Here is a 20673-nt window from a genome sequence, read left to right on the forward strand (position 1 = left end):
CTTACAACAATCACCTTTAAATTATGATTATAGACTAGAGTATTACAAGGTATTTAAGAACCTGTTCTCATTATAATACCACTTTCATGTGTTCGTTACATTTGCCAATGAACTATGCAGACCGCAACTTTAGTTTTGATGCAAACTTCTTCAGCTGAACTGAAAAAGTTCAGCTATATTTGAAAGAATTAAATTTAGTGAGAAATATTACCATGGCTGTACTAAATTTTCTTCAATGTTTCCTCTGAGAAATACCTTATGTGATTTAAAAAAATAGAATCAAAGCTGTTAAATCAAAGATTCAACCTGATTTTACAGAGATATCTTGTACTGAGCAGGTGAAACTTGCTTATCACTGATGTAGAATGGCTGCATGCACAAGAAATTATTCTTCCGGTTATTTATTATTCTTCTTCACTTTACAGAAAGTACACAGCTATTTCTCAATAAATAAATCCTTCAGTAAGTCAGCCACATATCCATTCATTCTCTGGGTGACTGAGAGCTCCAGTCGCTCTGAGACAGGCGCATAGTCCCAGTCACAGAATCATAGAATCATTTAGGTTGGAAAAGACCTTCAAGATCATCGAGTCCAACCATCAACCATGCCCACTAAACCATGTCCTGAAGTACCCCATCTACGCGCTTTTTGAATACCTCCAGGGATGGTGACTCAACCACTTCCCTGGGCAGTCTATTCCAATGTCTGACAACCCTCTCAGTAAAAAAATTTTTCCTAATATCGAACCTAAATCTCCCTTGCCTCAACTTGAGGCCATTTCCTCTCATCCTATCTCCAGCCACCTGACAGAAGAGACCAGCACCCACCTCACTACAACCCCCCTTCAGGTAGCTGTGGAGAGCTATAAGGTCTCCCCTCAGCCTCCTCTTCTCCAGACTAAACAGCCCCAGTTCCCTCAGCCGCTCCTCATAAGACTTGTGCTCCAGGCCCCTCACCAACTTGGTTGCCCTTCTCTGAACACGCTCCAGCAACTCAATGTCTTTCCTGTAGTGATGAGCCTGTATATAAGGGAATGCAAATCTTCCATACCCTCACTTCTTTTCAACCTTCAGGAAAAGTGAACTGCATACAACTGGATTTATTGGAGAAAGTAGTCAGCAGTTTCACAGCACCCTATGACACATTCTGTTAGATCCTCACAGAGGAGCTGATGAAGTATGGGCTGGAGGAGCAGACAGAGAAATGGACTGAAAACTGGCTGAACGACCAGGCCCAGAGGGTGGTGATTGGTGGCACAAAGTGTAGCTGGAGGCCAGTAACTAGCTGTGTAGCCCAGGGCTCAACACTGGCTCCAGTTCTGTTCAGCATCTTCATTAATGACTTGGATGATGGGGAAGAGTTTATCCTCAGCAAGTTTGCAGATGACACCAAGCTGGAGGAATGGCTGATACACCGGAGGGTTGTGCTGCCATCCAGAGGGACCTCAACAGGCTGAGGGAACGGTCTGACAGGAACCTCATGAAGTTCAACAAGGAGAAATGCAAAGTCCTGCCCCCTGGGAACGAATAACGCTGGGCAGCAGGACATGCTGGGAGCCAACTGTCTGGAGAGCAGCTTTGCAGAAAGGGCCCTGGGGTTCAGGGTGGCCCCCAAGTTGAACATGACCCAGCAATGTGCCCTTGCGGCAAAGAAGGCTAATGGTGTACTGGGCTGCATTAGGAGGAGTGTTGTCAGCAGGTCAATGGAGGCAATTCTTCCCCTCTGCTCAGCACTGGTTAGGCCACAGCTGGAGTACTGTGTCCACTTCTGGGCTCCCCAGTACAAGAGAGAGATGGAGCTACTGAAGTGAGTCCAGCAAAGGGCCACAAGGATGATGAGGGGACCAGAGCATCTGGAAAAACTTTATGCGAGGGTAGCTGAGCACTGGCACAAGTTGCCCAGAGAGGTTGTGGAGTCTCCATCCTTGGAGATACTGAAAAGCTGTCTGGACATGGTCCTGGGTAACTGGCTCTAGGTGGCTCTGCTTGAGCTGAGGGGTTGGACCAGATGACTTCCAGAGGTCCCTTCCAACCTCAACCATTCTGTGATTCTGTGTGTCCCAAGATACATTAGCACACACTACCCTATTATGGGATAAAAACTAGTCAAACCATAAGATTCTTCCAGCAAACCAATTTCAAAGGGCAAAGTTTTTGGTTAATGGTAGCACAGATGAGCTCTATGCACATGGTCAAAATCAGATGCAGTTCTTGGCTATTCATTGAGAGAATGACTGAAAACAAGTAGATTTCTCACTTTATTCAAATCCATATGGAGATGTTCTTTTGCAGGACATGATTAACTAAGAGGAATATCTCTTCCTTTCTGAAAATAGGAACTACTGTGGCCAAAATTGCGAAGCTGCAAGAAGCTATAAACAAAACAGAAGGCAAAGCTTTATACTGGGTATGGTCTATAGAGAACACAAACCTCGTGACAGCATCTCTAGCATGTGGCAATAGAAATTTGAAAAATGAACATACAACAGGACAAGAATTCAACACCCTCTGTGAAGATCTGAAATGTTAATAGCTAGCAAGACTACTTCACATTTGTCTGAAAATTAAGATGTGTAGACTCCTTCAATCCAGAATTGGTTGCCATCATGCTTTCAGGATTCAGGAACTGCTGTACAATCCTTACCTACAAGCTGGGTGTGCCCTCCCTTCTCCCAGCACACTTCTTGTAGTTGGCAGCTGTGATGGGAACATGTCCCAAAATGAAAATGGGAAAGGGTCCTCTTTGATGATAAGGAAAAAGAATACAGATATCTGACTGTGAAGACCTTTTTTCGTATCATACTACTTATGTGGACTTTGGAGCACTACAGGTATAAACCAACTGCCCAAAGGAGGAAGGAAAAAAAATAAGTGCAAGAGAGGACAGTTAGCAACTGTCAGCAATCTGCTCATGCCCTCAAATGTGCTATCTAGAATACAGATCTAGTTCAAGCAATTGGACCAGATGACTTGCACTAGGACTTTTAACTTTGTGATCTAGGCAGGCAGGGTCATCAAAGGTGCAAGAGCAGTAAAGCAAAGCATGTCAGGGTGTTTTTTAATATAGTAACTCTCAGACTTCCCTGATCAAGCCCCTCTTTCAGGGGTCAAGTGTCACCTACGAATCACAAAGTAGAAGAGTTATAAGGACTATGATGCATATTTACATCTCACCTAGTCATTACTGGGTTTCAAGTCAAGACTTCAAAAGGCCTTCCCTCTGGTCAATAACCGCAACTTCTCCTGAGAGATAAGAAGCTGCATAACTGACACCAGCCTGTCTGCATGCACACCAGTCTGCACTATTAGAGCAGCTACAACTGCAACTGACAGCATCCAAAACTCTTCAAAGAGATCCAAGCTACCCAAATGGCCTTTAGGATCAGTCTAAGAAAGCTCCCTCAATTTCTGCTGGGAGAACTCTGCAAGTGGGCATCTCAAACTGGCCCCCTTCTGACTTCATAAAGTGTCCAGTGCGCTCAAAAGGTGTTAGGGATGGGAAAACAGATTCATAGCAAAGCTGTTTTCAAGAGGATGAAAAATCAGTATAGCTCTTACCACTGACTAACAGATTTACAAAGGCTGAAAAATCCAAACCCTTGAATAAAATCAATAAGGATCTTCAGTTAAAAAAATTTTAATGCATATTGATTATGATTTCACATAATCAATAAGTGGCTTCTTACTTTCCTTCACATATCACACCTATTATGAATGAGGAGGTTTGTCTTTCCCTTTGCAGTTAAAGCTACTACTGCTTATCTAAAGTTCTTTTAAGACACTAAACATGATTTTGCAACATAAATTGTCTGAATATTCAAAGCTATGAGTATAATTTTGAAGTTGTACCTATCTAACTTACCTTCTGAATAACCACATGCCTGAGTCAATGCATGACAGTGTGCCAGCATGGAAGCATGAGATATAGTAATGCCTACAGTGCTGCCCTCTTTACTTGTTTTGTACTGAAAAAAGAAAGTTGACACAAGCATTAGCTTAACAACAAAATCTAGAAATTTACAGTAGTGAACTGAAAGGATATTTTATTATAAAAATGAAGTGAGCTTTTTAAAAAAAAATCAAAAAGCTAGTGTAAAAGATACATTTATGTTCAGAGAATACACTATTATCATAGGAAATCTGACTGTTTCTCTATCCCAATTAAACAAATTGTTCCAGGGATCCAAGAATGCCAATTTACCCCAATCTTCAATCTGATTCAACACAACCACTCAAATGACAGTTCACCTGGCAACCTTGAGGAAAACATTCTCGTTCCACAGTTAAAAATATTAAGTCTCATCTCTTTTATTGCATCAAGAGATTAAAGGAAGAAAACACGCTGTGACATAAACTACAATAGAGTAACTATAAGTTAGGCATATTATACTGGATCACCTCAATATAAGCAATCTCAGCACTGGCATCCCGTACTTGTGGATGCCAGTCCTTAGTTGGTTTTGCCAGATGCTTCCCATCAATCACAAACCAAATGAGACGAGGCCAGCCTTCAAAGAAACAGAAAAGTTACTGTCATTACAGTTCCAAAAATCAGGTTTTTTTCCCAGTATTCAGAGATAACAACAGGAGGCAAGCAAAAGCTGCAGCATCACCCCCCTGACTGGAAGAAGCAGCACTGAGTACTGTCTTGACAATGAAGGCAGTTCTTTATATGTAAGCTAGAAGCATGCAAGCAAACTCAAAGATTGTTGTTTAATAGCAACAATGGATATACCTGCCATTTATGCTATAAAGAAAATTGAGTAGCTTAAAAACATACCTTTGAATGTAACCACCTCGCCAGTCTGAGCTTTAGGAAGGCCTTTTTGACAGGCATCAGTGGTTAAAGCTAGTGTTACTCCACAGCTGCCCAAAAGAAATCCAATCTGCTGGCTGCCAGCATCCTACAGAGAAACCACGTTATAGCAAACTTACAAATAATGAAGCTTTTGTACAGTTCACTGTAACTTTTCAATGTTTAGAAAATATTAAGCCAATTTATATCACAGAAAAAAGAAACTTCAAGCCCAGAAGACCTTTTATGGAAGACAAAAGACTGAAGTCTACACTCAAAAGGCTTAGTTTTGCTTAGTGCCAACTAAGTTAGATTTGGCAGATCTGGTAAGCAATGGTAGCAAAGTAGCGTCAAAAGCAATGGTTGCGCATACTGCTCCAACCCAACAGTGTTGTTTATAAGTTCTGGTAAAACAGAGAGCTGGTTTGATGCTGTTTCTAAGTCTTGAACAGCAGAGACTATAGCTCTCCAGCTCTTCCCTAATGATCTCTGTGTGTGCGGGAATATACCGATAATTCTAGTAACGATGGTGTCTCTACCTGCCTGTGCTCTCATTACTCAGCATGAGAGCTGAAAAGACAGCATTTCTGTGTTATGTTTTGAGAAATACTTTCATGCATCTTTTCAAAAATTAATTCAAAAATTAATTTAAAATAATTTCTACAGTTACTTACCCTAAAATAGTTAACTTACTAACTTCATACTATTTACCCCCTTCCTTAACTAAATATTAAATTTTCCAAGTATATAACATGCCATGAATAGTTCAGCTGATGCACCGTACTGCTTTCAAAAGTGCAGACTCTGAGGGGTCCCATATAAGGACTATCGGATTTAGACACCCTCACACTTTATTTATTTATGAAACCATAAAAAAGTTGAATGTATTTGCCTACCTTTCTTGTTAGTGGAACTTCTATTGGGACAGGAATAAGTTCTGCCAGAAGACATCCATAAAATGCCACCATAAACATAACTGGATCACTATTAGGAAATACGAGAGCTACCTACAAAAATGCATTAAAATAACAAGAAATGTTTTTTGTTGTTGTTTGCAGGGGCAGGGAGGGCTGCTTTTTAATTTGTGGAAAAAAAATCTTCACAACAATGTTCAGGTTCATATTTAAACTAGGAACAGAAATACTAAATGTTGTGATAATATATTACAAGGCACAGTATTACAAGGCTTTCTTTAGCTAAAGCTTTCTATTTTATCCATAAAGACCACTTCAAACAGAAGCCTACCCGGTCTCCAGGCTTCAGCAGTGGTTCACTCTTAGTGGTTAGCTTGTTTAGCAGGGTATACGCTAACTTCAAGCTTCGACTCCACAGCTTGCCTACAGAAAAAAAGACAATACAGAAATTAAAAAATAAAGACTAAAATTTTAACATGTAATTGGTAAATCTCAGTGCCTTATATGCACACTAGGCAACTCAGTTGTATTAGAACAGGCACATGAGCAAGTAATTGGGAAAAAGCGAACATTACTGTTGTGAAAGCAATCCCACCTCACAAACCTACTGAGTTCTTCCAACGTTTCAGTGCATGTGTGCGCACACACATGCACACGTAGTCTGGTTGATACAACCTAACTGCATTTCCAAAAGGTACTTAACAAGACTCCTTCCTAAGGGCTCTCAGAGAAAGCAAACTGCTTGGGATAAAAGAAAAAATCCTAAACTGGACAAAAAATTAGCTGAAATTTAAGAAACAAAGGGTAGGAATAAATGCCACAGTATCTAGCTCTGTGAAATGCCAGTTCAGTGCTCAGTAGTGATCTACACAGCTCTCAATAATTCAGAACAAAAAATTATTCCAAGCTATTAAATACAATAACTACTTATTTGACCCTATAAAAATAAATTTTTAATTTCTAGCCTCCAAAGAAAAAGAAGAGCTTTGCTAAAAAAACTTTTTATAAAAAATTCAGCAACAGCAAAAGCCTTCCACTGTAAACGGTAAATCAAAGCAAGAACCCTTCAAAGAAGCATGCCATAGCAAACAGCATACATAGGGAACTCAGCTTTCTAGTGCAGGGTCTTTATCATGGACTGACATCCGCACTCAATCCCTTCAGACCATGTAGCAACCATCAGTTATTTTGTTCTTGTCAGTCTCAAACTTCTTCAAGTCAATAAGTTTTTTTCTGTGTATTTCCAGTTATATGAAAAAAAGATACACAGGACTCAAGTACATCAAATTCAGTGCAGTTGGCAGAGAGTCCAAGTATAATTTAGAGCTTGGCTTCTTTTTAGTTTTATTTTCCTTCCTTTTTTTTAAATGCAAAACTAAATGTGATGTTCTAAACAATTCTCAAAACTCCACTGCAAACTAATGAAACTAATGCAGCTGCTCAGTTACATTTCCTGTAAGCATACTACATCTGTAAGAATGCAAACAAGAAATTTTAACATTCTAACAAACTATACAATGAAATGCTGCAGTTAGCTGTCCCAAGGGACACAATTATCTTAAAAAAAAATGCAATTACTATAATACTTCTAGTTCATTGATACAGGCAAGTTTCACTTCCCACAATAACATCCTTAATATGCTCCTGAAGTACAAGTCTTCTCTATAAGGATATGCAAGAACATGCTAAAATTTAATATCTACTCTGGGAAAAAGACAAGTGCATCATTAGTCATCTGTTTCTTCCTCCTATTTTACACCAGGCTATTTTTAGTGTTCTTTTAAGGAAAAAAAAAACCACAATTGTTTGAAATTTACAAATAGCTACTTGTAAAGAATCAATACCATATACATTTTCCCTTCATTAACTTTCTTTAAAATGTTTTTCATATACAATGAATTCATAATTTGCATTTGAACAGCAATCTCAAAGTATCTGTCATGACCACAGTCAGGCCCTCTTAAGAAAAACACATTGTTCATGCCACAATGAATGCCTAATTCTTCCTTACAGTTATCTCCAATACCTACCATAGGTAAGCGTATAAATAGCTTTCCCAGTCGTGTCCAATGCTGTCAGACAAGGGGCTTTTGGCTGGGTAGTTCCCCAGCACTGCAGGGCAGCCAGCAGAGAAGGTGGCCAGTTGGTTACCACCCCTAAGGGTTCACCTTTAAGTACATTCATTTGATTTCCTTCAGGCTTTGGTTGATTTGGGTCAGGCTGTTGCACTAAAACCAGAGCACAGTAAAATGGCAAATGTCAATCCTCAGAAAAAGTGCAAGATACACTTCATAGACTATTCTACCAATTGTTGTCACCTTCCTCTTCCTCACAGCTATCATTACTTCTCTGCTTTATGATGATGCTATGCTAATCATCTGTTGTCTTCACAAAAAATAATTACCATCACTTTAGAGTTCTGATTCCACATTATTCAAAGGACCTGGCCACAGGAACAGAATTTGAATCCCTAGTTAGCTCTTCTTCTCTGCTTTGGAAAGATGATATTTTCTGCTCTTTGTTCTGCACATCTATTTAAATTAAAGCCTACACCAAGTCAAGAAGCATTATCAGAGAGAATGGCTTCAGTGACAATTGGACATTTATTTCTGCGGCACCAGATTCTCAACAGGTGATGAAGAATGACACTATGCTTCCGTAACAACATATATTAAAAAAAAGCCAGATGAAATGCTCCTGGTGTGGATTACCAACAACTAAAACAGTACCGCTCAGAGAATATTTTTATTTCCGGATCATCTCTCTCAACTGTGGAACACTGCAGGGTTTGTATGCCATTTGCTCTCCGAGTAGCCTGCTGTTAAAATCCTGCTCCAAGCTGCTCAAGAAGGTGAAGTATCTTGATCTTAGTTAGCAAAACAAAGTCATAGTTGGATTTAGCTAACACTCAATCTATGCAATAACTAAAATTAACAGTTCAAAGTGATGTTCTCCGCTCTCCACAATGACATACATGCACCTCAACAAAAGTTTGCCTGAAAAATCTTCAATGAAAGACTAAAACCGCAATTACTTCATATCTTAAAGTATCAATCAAATAGTACAGGGAATTTAGTAGCAGCTGCTCAAAAATGTCACATTGAGAACAAAATTTTCATTTAATCTTTAAGACTAAGAGAACAGAACAAAAATCAGTCTCCAAAATTAGCTGATGCAGCTGGTTTTAAAGGCAGCTACGTATTATTAAGCAACTTCTACATTTGTTAGGGATGCTGCTCCTTCCGCCTGGACACACGCATACAGAGAAGAAAATAGTGCTTTTCAGCTGAGCAGTATCTGCAGAGCATGTAGAAGCACTATCCTTTCACATACTGCACAGACGAGACATATTGCATGGTGCACTCAATGCGTTTAATTCCTCTGAACCTTTAAAATAATGAAAGTTTCTGGATTTCAAGAAGAGGATATTAACATGATGCAAACAATAATAAATTCCAGTTACTAGCAAGCAACTTGCTTAATCTAACTACATTTGGGCACTGACCAGCTACAAAGCAGAATGTGCTTGTAGACAAGCAGCTGAATGTGAGTGGCCAGAGAGGCTGTGGAATCGTCATGTTTGGAGATGCTCAGAACTGGACTGGGCACAGCCCTGAGCAGCCTGATCTAGTCAGACCTGCTTTGAACAGGAGGTTGGTCAGAGGCTTCCAGAGGTCCCCTGCACCATCAGTTACACTTAGGCTATGCCCTGACTTACTCCAAAGAGTACCTTCTATAAATTTGATGATTACCAGGGAGCAGAGTTTAGAATCTCTGAGGCAAAAAGTGACAGTGGGACCATCACCAAACATGACAATTTTTGGATGCACCAATTAATTTCTTGACAAAGATGTGAACAGAATTTCTCTACGTATCTGTAAATCACTGTCTTTAGTATTCACTAGCTCATCCCACTGGTCCAAATTGGGCTGAATCAGAAGTTTCCAAAGGGAGGGAGGAAGGGAGAACAAGTACACTGAATTGAAGGGTTGAGTTGAAGATTACGTTTCGCTTGTGATAGTGTATGACCTTTCTCTCTCCAATGAAACAACTCTACCATAATTTGTTTCCTATTGGGAAGAGAAAAAGAAAACACTTGCTAAGACGTATTAGTTCTTTCATGAACCGCTTACACGAAGAGTTAAAAATGTATTTGAAAGAAAATTAACCTTCTAGCAGTTCTTCAAAATCATCAACAAAAAACTCTTTCAAGGGTGGGCGCTTTGGCCTTTTCAAGGTATTTAGAAGTTGCTGGATTTTAGAGGACACTCTGCTATTCACTGGGACACCTGCCAAACAGAAAAGATTTATTACTTACCATATATTAATAAACATATGTTAAAACACATGCTGCCACATTGCTGACAACATCACGCTAAGCTCAGCGCAGCTTTCAGATGGAAGAGTCATTCAAGATGAACAGCTTGTTTGGGAAAAAATAGCTTTAATCAGTAACAGTTTCAACCATGGATTTATTTGTTTTAAAACAATGCTGCACCCTAGCTACCTGGCTGATGCATATAATTTTTCACACTTTAATTTAGCTTTTCAAACTGCTGACTCCTTCATGAGATTCCAATACAAACCTGAAGAATTTTCTTTTCTTCAAGATTCTAGGTATTTGCTACATCTTAACATTCACTCAGTTCTGAAAGTGTGAGAATGCTTGGAAAAAATAAGTGAATCTTTCAATATTTTACACGGCTAGCAAAAAATAATCACAACGCAAAACCATGTCAAATGCTGATTTTCATTTGTGTACGTGATATATTTATTTTAAATTAAATATAAATGTGTATGTTTATTTACATTTATTGAAATTCAAGGCTCTGAGGCAATATAAAATTAGAATGTGAGACTAATGGGCTTACATTGCCTTTTACTATAGAAATATAGAGAAATGGGGACATGGCTCCTAGCAGCACAACACAGGAAATGCAGTACATTTTCCCATCCTGTAGACGACTGACAAATACACCATACTACAGCAAAGCTTTGGAGGGGGCAGGCACATACCACATGATGGGTGTCAAGCTCTGTTTTGCATTTGCTTATTCAGAAAAAGGGGCACACATTGAAAGGTAGGAGGTTTGTAATACAATCACCATCTGCAGTTTCCAAAATGCTGCTGTGGTAGCCTCTGGGAACTCCTCGTACTGATGCCACTTGTGGACGCTCATGATGTAAATGTTCCACCAGGCCAGTGGTTACATCTGGGGGTGCAGAGTGGTTATCTGTAGAAATGGAAGATAGGCACGGGAGCTCATCAGTCATCTTAAGAATCAATATATCCAAAGTTGCTTCTTACAGCATTCTTGCTGTTTTCTCATGTGTTTTTAACAACACTCTGATTTCTCTAATCAAACTGTAACCAAAATCGTCTAGGTACAGGGGGAATCCTGAAAGGAACCACTCTGTCTCTCCAGGGTGGAGAGGAGGTATTCCAACTTTCAAAAGGATCCAAACAAATTCTGACAAATAAGGTGAGCGGTGGGTCACTCCATCACTTCAAGCTGAAAGCAAGGAGATTCATTATGAGTAAACAGCACAAGTCTACAAAGAAAGCCTGTCTCACATCTCTCAGAAGAAATACAGGCATCCAAAGTCTCACCACAAAACTGGAATGACTAGCTTAAGTCCCATAGGAAGAGAAAGGGACAAAAGTATAAGGTTTAAAAGAAGGGAACTTTTTCTCCACGATAACATGAAGCACTTATCTACATTCTGCAAGCTATAAGAGGAAGACTTTTGCTGAGAAACACAGCTTAAGATTTAAGGTGGCAAAGATAGCGCACTTAGGTCTGAACACATCTTGAGGATGGACACAGAGAGATGAGAGACTCCCTCAGAGGAAAGTAACTGCTGACTTAAAAAAACATCACCTGCACTTTGTAAGACCAGTCATGGTTTTCCTTTAGCAGCTTTTCTTATCACCTGTTTTTAAGTGTCTCACAAAGATACTGTAGGTAAAAGCTTCCTGTTTATGTTGTGGTACAGACACATAGTCTTCACTGGAGCATCAATCAATGAGAACAGCTGGAACGCCTGTAAACACTCAATAAAGCCTGTGGCATATATGTCAACATTATAGACACACAGCGCTCACAACAAATATATTTAGCACAGGGTTTTCTGAGGCATGAGGTGGTCATTTGTGGCCAGACACGACACGCTGTTTCATTTTAATGGTGTGCGCTACAAGTAATAAATACTTGAATTTTTTATAATGTATATTTACATAGAGAAAGCAGGGCATTTTCAAATCCTCACATACTCACAGGGACTTGAGAACCACCTTGTAACAACCTCGAGGCAAAAGCCTGCGTTGCTTGGAACTGCGTGACATTTCTGTGCTGTAGAACAATGCTTAGGGAATATTGTCATTCCAAAATTGTGACCTAGATTATGGAATGGTTTTGAATGGAGACACGGGTTAGAAAATGGCAGTATCTGGCAGAAGTGTTCAAATAAGGAAAAGCAAGAATTGGAGGCCTGAAATACTCAAAATCCTAATGAGTAAAAATAGGAGTGCAACAGAAAAGAGCTTAAGAATATGCTGCTGCACTGTGCTGGAGGAACTGCTTGGGGTCACGCAGCTCTGCAGTGATACCCCTTGAAGGACCACAGCATGTCACAAATCCTGTAGAAAGAACTCAAAGCATAGGGAGATCTAGGCAGTGCTGTGAAATACATATACTACTCCACCCATTTTGAGGAAGCAATTAGCACTAAGATAACAAGTGCTCATAGTTCTGTTCACAGATTTCCAGAGCTGGCATACAAGCCACCAGTATAGTTCTAAACAGTTTTAGAGGGATCACCAGAAGAAAAAATTAAATCCAATCCTGTATTTTCCAATAGTTATCACTGTAATGACAATATTTGTATTGCAGAGACCTGTCTTGCTCAGTACTAAGCAAATTCCTTTCATGTGGGTAAGGTATAAGAACAAAGTACCACTTAATGTCTCTGACAAATGCCTGAGTTAGAACCAGTAACAAGAAAGGATGACAACTATGTGTCAAACTAATCCCTGTAACTACTTTACAGGGTGTATAGAAAGCCCATGTATTTAGAGTAAATTGAAACACTTTCGCTGAGTTCCATATACTTTTTGAGTTGCTTTTTGGTTGTTTTTTTCCATTTGCTTTACCGAAGTCCCAAAACACGGACTTCATGCAGCATACAAATTAATCACAGGAAAGGACATAGAGTCAAATGTACCTGGTTGCCATACTGCCCACAAGGCCATACTTCTCAACTTACAGACCCTGCAGTGATTATCACTGTCTAAGGCTTCCACTCCTTGAATACAGCAGCCAGAACTACAATTAAGGATTTATCTGCAGTGTGGCTTCATCAGTGGAAGGCCCCAAAATGGCATTCCTATAGATGAAGTTGTCACCACTAAACATTAAGGTGACTCAAAATATACATTTGAAGTGATATACACATAGGTACAAATACAACAATCAAGAGAGAGGACAAGAGAGACTGACATGCACTATGAGACTTGGTGCACGTATGGGTTAGAAGCCATGCATAAAGTACAGAAGTTGAAATATGCTGAACGGATGCAGGTTTTACCATGCATATTCCTGTTGGGAAAAAGCAATCTCACGCCCACATGCATGAGGTGGATATTTGAAATACAAAAGTTCTGCAATTAGATGCTCAGAAAATAACATATGGAAGAAGCTATTTAGGAACATTTACAGAAGAGCTGTGTACTTGGGAACTGCTCAAAGAAATCACACAAAAAATGAGAATGCTCAGAAGAGAAACCAAAAACCCATTAACAATCATTCCCAACTGAAAAGAAGCACAAAAAAATAGCTATATATGGAGGTGTTAATCTATAGCATTCGCATATCTTATGAGCATCTCACAGCCAAATTTCACACAAATCAACGTCCCTCGCCATAGAAGGGAAACGGCAGGGGTCCTGATGAACAACTTCTCTGCTGTCCACAGCTATTTCATCTTACATGCAGCAGAGAACTGACTCTCCCTCCCATTTCTGCCTTCAGAAGGCAAAATTCTTTCTATGCATGTAGAAAGAGTAAGTTCAGTTTTCAGGTTTTATGCTCAGATAAAAATCACATTAGCTTCATTAATTATTTAGGCATTTTATTAATACATGCCCATGAGAATCCATGAAATTAGTCTGTATCATCTAGAGATACTGTGGCAAAGCAGATGAAGAGAAGTGAAGAGTAGTCAAAAAAAAGTCTGAACAGACTTGTGACTTCAGGAAAAAAGTTAATTGGATTTAGACTGAAGTATCTTTCCATTATTGATTAGAAAACAAGAGATAAATACAAAAGAGAGCAGTGGCCCAAGAAAGAACATATGGGATACAATCCAGAAAATTAAAAGCTAGGCATCAGAGAGAAAGTAGTCTCTAAGGAGGTATCTCAGGGTGAAGATTCAAACACTTTACCTAGCAGGAAGTTGGGTTAGACCTAGAGATGCCTGTATATGATTGTTTTGTCTCTCGGAAACCACTCAACCAAAATGGACATTTAAAATATGTATATTAAATTGTATTGGAACAACTGGGAGGGGTGAGAGTGCACCAACCCAGTCAGAACACAGAATAGGATCCACAAGCCACTACTTCATTCTTGCATTTCTTCTTCAATAAACTCTTTGAAACTGTTTCTAACACACTTCACTCTTACAACTCCTGTAAAACTGCTTACAGAGCCACAGCAGTTCAAACCACCTATCTTACTACTCTTACAACCCTGCTTCCCCTTAAGAAAAGGAATTGTACTTTTAAGTCTTTCAATAAATAGTGGGTCAAATATCATAATAAATTTTTCCAGTTACTCTAACAAGAGCTAAGTTGGGAAATACTCCACAGCTGAGATGGTAACCTTGAAAAAAATCTAGACACACTGCTAGCCTTATTCATTTTAAAGAAAGTATTACATTAAAAGGAAAAAGAGCCCCCCAAACAACATGTAGATGTTGTCCTTGCTTTTACAGGTGAAAGACAAACAGCTTAAAAATAACACATATTCTTATCTGACTTTATTAAATACTGTAACCTTGCACTTTCAACACTGCATTCTATTGCTTGGGAATGTAGTAGGATCTCACCATTAAAATGCAAGCTGGGGAAGATGAGCTGCAAGGGAACAAGCTGCTAAATTTAAATTCTCTAACATATCAAAATTGTGACTAGTTATTCAGTACATAGTCAAAATACAGAATATTTTGGTAAGGCATAGTATTTAAAATGTATAAGATGCCTTTTATATTGCTGATGTCAGCACATCAACTGAGAAAATAAATAAACTCTTCTTTTATGCTCTAGAACAAATCAAAGGGGACCTTTTTGAAAGTATACTAGTATTTATTGATAATCAAAGAATTTTGCAATGTGAGAACTGAGTAAGTTTTCATATTCCTGTCACTAAGGAAAACTATAGACAAACATGAAAAAATGTCACAATTTATTTGTTATTGGACATGCATGAATGTTACCAAGCTAGAAATGAAAACTGATGGAATATGGCAAACATTTCAGAAATGAGGAAGATTATTCTTATGCAAAAGGACATTTCACTTTTTGTCAAAGGCACCGGAAATTTTACCTTTCTAAATATTTTTAGTAGATCAGCTCTTAACGATCCCTGAGCCTCCTCCCTGATAGATACTATAATTGCATATTTATTTCCCATTAATGAAATTTCAAACTACTCCACTGCATGCAGTCTGACATTTAGCTGCTTAAATGGTGGACTTTGAACTGTTAATGAGGCCTTGATTTTGCATACAATTTTGATGATTAAATAACCCTGATGGATAGGTCTTAAGAAGCTAGTTGTGGCATTTGGTATGTATTTATATAGCCTGAAATATTAGACATAACAGGATGCTGTGTTACATTTTGCATATCTTGCAAGTTTCTACAGCTATATTAAGAATTTCAATCACACTTACAATTATGGCTAACCCAAGTTTATCTGTTAATTTTAAGGAGTTAAAACATGATTCCTATAAATCCATAATGTGAAATCCAGAATGCCCTCAAAGCAAGGTGCAGGCATATTCCATCTTACTTACATCCACTGAGTAAAATAAAAAAAATAAAAAAATTTGCAAATTTCTTATTATAAATAAGCTTGGAAAAGGGAAGATGAAAATTCAGATTTCTTTAAAGGCAATAAGATGGGTATGTGTTGTACAAACAGGAAAAATTTCACTAGCAATGAAGCCACAAAAGTTAACTGAAGAGGCAAATCTTTCTAACTATATTTATTGATGAAGTACTGATGAAGTGCAGAAAAATGAGCAAAGCCAAATGCTGCCCATAACTTTGTAAGACACAAAACAAGACCCAACATTTCAGCATGCAGGAGCTTTCTAAGGCAACAGCACTAAGCGGGCTTGGGAAAACATTTTGCCTTGTAAAAGCTTAGATATCAGAACTCTTCATGCTTAGCTTCCACAATAAAGAGATTGCCATACAAAACAGGAGGGAGCAAAAGCCAGTAGGAAAGACAGATAACCCTTCCCAGACTCTCTAACATCTGAAGAGTCTTCCAGAACACAAAGGAAGCTCCACTCATCCATCTCAGCTCCACTTGCAGAAAACTGCCTGCACTGTGAAAACTGGGACATCAGTCACGGCAAAATGAGTCAATCCCTGTTTGTGTCAGCACCTAAGCCACATAGAAGATCTAGAAGATTCTCTTTTGGACAGCCTCTAGCTTGTTCATACTCCTTTCCCTGTTTCATAATGTGCTTTAGGAATCTGAAGAAGTAAAACTCCCGTCACAGACTACAAGCATTGGTTGTGGTTTGAAGCCCATTGCTACTATAAACTAAGGCTGATGCCCCAAACTTAGTATAAGGCAGAAGGAACTCAAGAGGGCAAACCAGCAAAGAACAGAGAATCAGCCCTCTTGTGAATAGCTGCCTCACGCCTAAGAGAACTGTGAACCGTTTGTATCATCTAACACAGAAGTCTAAAGGATATATGATTGGGCTTTCAATAAAATTTGAACCTAACAGCTAGACCAGCTATATGAACAGGTATTTGCAAAATATATTTGTGCCTTAAATTATCACGTTAATTGATGTTACTAAGTATACAGAAGCCTGTATACTCATTTTAAATCTAAAGCATTTCAATGTGTTTTCCTCATCAGACCTATCCTGTTCTCTGTAACAAAATATAAAAAACTGTCTGTAATAGTGTATGTAGGCATACAGTCACAGATAAACAAAAAATCAGGTAAGTAGAGCACTAAAACTGCCAAAACCTGAAATGTCCAGGAACAATATACATGATGCCTATTACATATTACTAGAAGCACAAGAACTTCATGCTGTAGCCCATAGGTGAAATACAAACATCAATCTTCATTTCATTTTCCTAAATGACTTTGGGCAAAAAATTTATTTGAGATACAAAGTTATTTTTTCTACTGTAGGTCCCTTCCCATCGTTTTAACATTAGTGCAGTTCTGTTGCACACACATAAATCCACTACCAATCTCCACTACAGTGTACAAAAACATTGTAATATTTCCTTGGTGGAAGAGACTACCTTTCTCCCTCCCTACCAAATCTTCCAAAAGCACAAGACTAGTGCTCTGCATTTTAGGACACTAGAAATAACCTGAAATTCTGGACCTTCAGCATTACAGAGATTGAGACAAAACTCACATTTACATTTTGGCTTTCCAGGACTTCTACATTTTCACTCTAGTTTCACAATAAAAGACTATTCATGACTTAACTTTTAATTAATGGGAAAAAAAATCACATTTGAGCTTGAAATCTAGCTTTGTCAGTATCCCTGGTTTCATAACTTTCCAAAGATTCTGGATGTTTTTCTAGTCTTTTGGGTGTTTACCAATTGAGTCACCTTTGAAATCCATAACTTGATATTGTCTAGGGTAAATACATGCAGATCAGAAAGCATGCATCAAAAATATGAAATTCTGCTTTTGAATCCAGTAAAATTGAACCTTAGTTTCTTGATAAATCAAGGATTTTACCAAGAAGAATGCATGTTCAGATCTCATGAACAACTGGTTTGGTTTCCATTAAATACATATATATCATACATACCTGGTCTGCAGATTGTACATTTTAAGGCTATTTACAGATATCTTCTGGTGAAGACTTTTGTGTTTAGCCCTGCTTTGGGATTTTTAATTTGATTTTATTCCAACCACACAGGCAGTTCTTTACTGACCTAGCTGGGTGTGTGCCATGAGATCTGCAAGCACAGTGGCAGCAGCGGTGGCAGTAGCAGTATTGGAAGCAGCAGCAGGTTTCCCTCCTGGATGAGATGAGGTGGAGGATGCAGAGGATGAGGTGGAGGAGCCCTGAATAACCCGGTTAAGCCAGGGCTCTACGTTGGAATGGCTCTGGAACGGAGTGGAGGTGATCCGCCCTTGCCGACGTAACGAGCCCTCATCTTCTGATGCTGACGATGTGTCTGTGATTAAAATAACGATGACAGGCATGTAATGTGGGAATGACCCAATAGACGGGAACATGAAGTTTTTCCATGTTCTTCACGTAGCGTTCTCATGTGCTACATGAGATACATGTATTAAGCAAATGGTATATTCACATGCACAGGTTCTGCTCATTGCCATTTTTTACATTAATGCAACAACTTCTACACATTATAGCTACAACACACTTGAAGCAAAGTTTCATTTACCTTCTGTATTTGGAACAACGTAAGACTCAAAAAAGGCTTCTACCTAAGGTTCCTAGTACATTCACTAATGATTCTTAGTGAGCATACCATAACTATTCCACTGAAAGAATATTTCTGTTCTGAACAGGTAAATCAGTTCTCATCCCACCTGAATAAATTCCACTACATTTTTTGTTGGGTATTTTCTTTTTATTTTTCGGGGGGAAATTCTTCATTTTTCGATTCTTTTGACAATTTTTTTGAGAACTAATTACTAAAGAAAGCACAGTGCTATAAAGTTCAATGAAAGAGTAATTTCATTAATCTAAGAATAATTAGAAGGAATTTAACAGCATGTATTTTAACCACATAAATTGATAGTAACAAGCACTACATAGAAATGCTTAGTAAAGCATCTTTTCATTCTAGATGTATATTTGTTGCTGTTAGAAGTTTGATAAAGGGCTCCTATTTTAATTACCAGTTATTTACAATTTTCCAGAAGTTTCCCTTTGGCACTCAATCGTTCCACATTTATTATCCATTCAATAACAAATAAAAAGGTCTTTCTAAATATCAAGAAAATACATCTCTGTTGATTTTGAGTGAAAAATAGAAACTTTTGTCCCAGAAAAAGAATCTTGCCTTCCTAAAGACACTGCTGTACTTTAAGAACTTGGTCCTTTGTATGCACCCCAAAGTAACTAAAGGAAAGCTCCTAAAACAATGCATTGCTCATATACCGATAAAGTTCACATCAAGTCACTTTGTGAAGAGCAGTTTTAAGTCACACATAATGGCCAGACCAATTAAGAAGTCAGCAGGAGCTGAAAAACAGCTTCTGAAAAAGATAAGAGTGTCCATTACTACACTATAGAGTCCTTTCCAGACATGGAAATCCTGGGTGATGGTGAGGTGGGTTACCTCAGAAATTCTGTAACTTAATTTTGGCTTTTGTTTTTTTTTTTTTTAAACCTCTGAATGTGTAACTGTTCAGCTATATACAATTCCATATAAATTTTGTTGAAGCCACATAAAAATCTTTTCCTCATCTTTGGCAACAAATTTCAGTTACTAGCTGTTTAATGTTTGGCTTTTCAAGAATACGTGCATTTCCAATAGCTTCAGAATAACTGCTCTTTAACAGTCTAAAATCACAAAAATCAGAAATCATTTCATAAGAAGCCTGTTAAAATCGATGGCATTTTCAGTTAAAATCGCAAATCTCATTACTTGACCATCCCTAGTCCAACATGACAATTTTGAATTAAAATACACAAACAATTGATCTTTGAGAAGATACAGCTGTGGTGCATCACCATTCCTGGGTTTGTGCCTCGTTTGATATTTCTGGTCTACTGCCACGGTTGTAGTTTTTGGCAGCTGACTCCATCTGCTCCTGGATAGGAGCCAAACCTGACCCTAAGTGCTTGCAACCTTCCCTTTCTTTTAGGCAGAAAGCAAAAATAAACAACTCCAGGAATATGGAACAAGACAGGATTACAAACAGTCAGGTTTCCAAAAAAAAAAAAGACCACATTTGCAATCTATTATCACTTCAGAGCGAGAAATAAAACTAGAAAAACCCTAGGTTTCTCAAAGAATATATACTCTGATAGTATCTCCTTATCCCGATACACGTTTAATGAAGTCTCTCTAAAATGTCTAAGCTTTCAGATGTCTTACATAAGGAAGGGGGGAAAAAAACCCCCCACTTTAAATGTAAAATATTAACTGTGTATAAAAATGAAGGATCCATAGTAAAAACATTCTAATAATCAAAACATAATTACAACAGAAAAGTAGCAAGGTAACTTCAGTAACTAGCTCTGTCACAGCTGCGAGAGTTAATCAGTGGTTCTCGGTGTGCTGTGAGTAGAATGCTATGTGCTTGGCTTGCAGCTCTTCCTGGCTGGGAGCTGACCCAAGACAGCCACAGAAACCACCACCCTTTGGACCTAACTTGCACCAAGACTACAGCTCAAGTTCTGATCACGTGAAATCCGTATGGGAAGGATGAGAGACTTGATGAAATGAAAACAAAAGTACATTAAAATTTTTGGAAGGATGACTGATGAAAGCAGTTCTATTACCGCCAGTCTGGAGGTGGTTTTGAACTTAACGTTGTGACCAGAATCCGATGCTTCCTTCCTGGTGACTGATGGTAACTGTTTGTAACAAAATTTCGGCTATTAAGAAAGCCTGGTTTTAATTGCAATAACTTCTGCCAACACAAGGATTTTAAGGCAGTGGTTTAATGGCTTAAGACAACAAAACTAGATGCTTCA

The 20673-nt window shown here is 38.5% G+C and overlaps 1 protein-coding gene across 8 annotated transcripts in view; it reads right to left on the minus strand.

Annotated features, from left to right (window-relative positions):
- Window positions 1–20673, minus strand: part of DIP2A (disco interacting protein 2 homolog A) — a 132644-nt gene that overhangs the window by 40879 nt on the left and 71092 nt on the right. For 7 of the 8 annotated variants that reach the window (XR_005932733.1, XR_003924000.2, XR_005932732.1 and 4 more), the window contains exons 5-13: window positions 17930–18175; window positions 10815–10943; window positions 9879–9998; window positions 7740–7937; window positions 6041–6132; window positions 5692–5802; window positions 4781–4904; window positions 4399–4508; window positions 3863–3965 (exon numbers count right to left, since the gene is read on the minus strand). Coding sequence is in view for 5 of the 8 variants with exons in the window: in XM_030018616.2 (XP_029874476.1) it covers window positions 3863–3965; window positions 4399–4508; window positions 4781–4904; window positions 5692–5802; window positions 6041–6132; window positions 7740–7937; window positions 9879–9998; window positions 10815–10943; window positions 17930–18175 (1233 nt within the window). In the remaining 3 variants the exon portion in view is untranslated. The remainder of the gene's footprint in view (window positions 1–3862; window positions 3966–4398; window positions 4509–4780; window positions 4905–5691; window positions 5803–6040; window positions 6133–7739; window positions 7938–9878; window positions 9999–10814; window positions 10944–17929; window positions 18176–20673) is intronic. The other variant, XM_030018617.2, reaches the window with a different exon arrangement.

This window comes from Aquila chrysaetos, chromosome 6 (genome assembly GCF_900496995.4).
Source record: "Aquila chrysaetos chrysaetos chromosome 6, bAquChr1.4, whole genome shotgun sequence".
NCBI classification, from domain to species: domain Eukaryota; kingdom Metazoa; phylum Chordata; class Aves; order Accipitriformes; family Accipitridae; genus Aquila; species Aquila chrysaetos.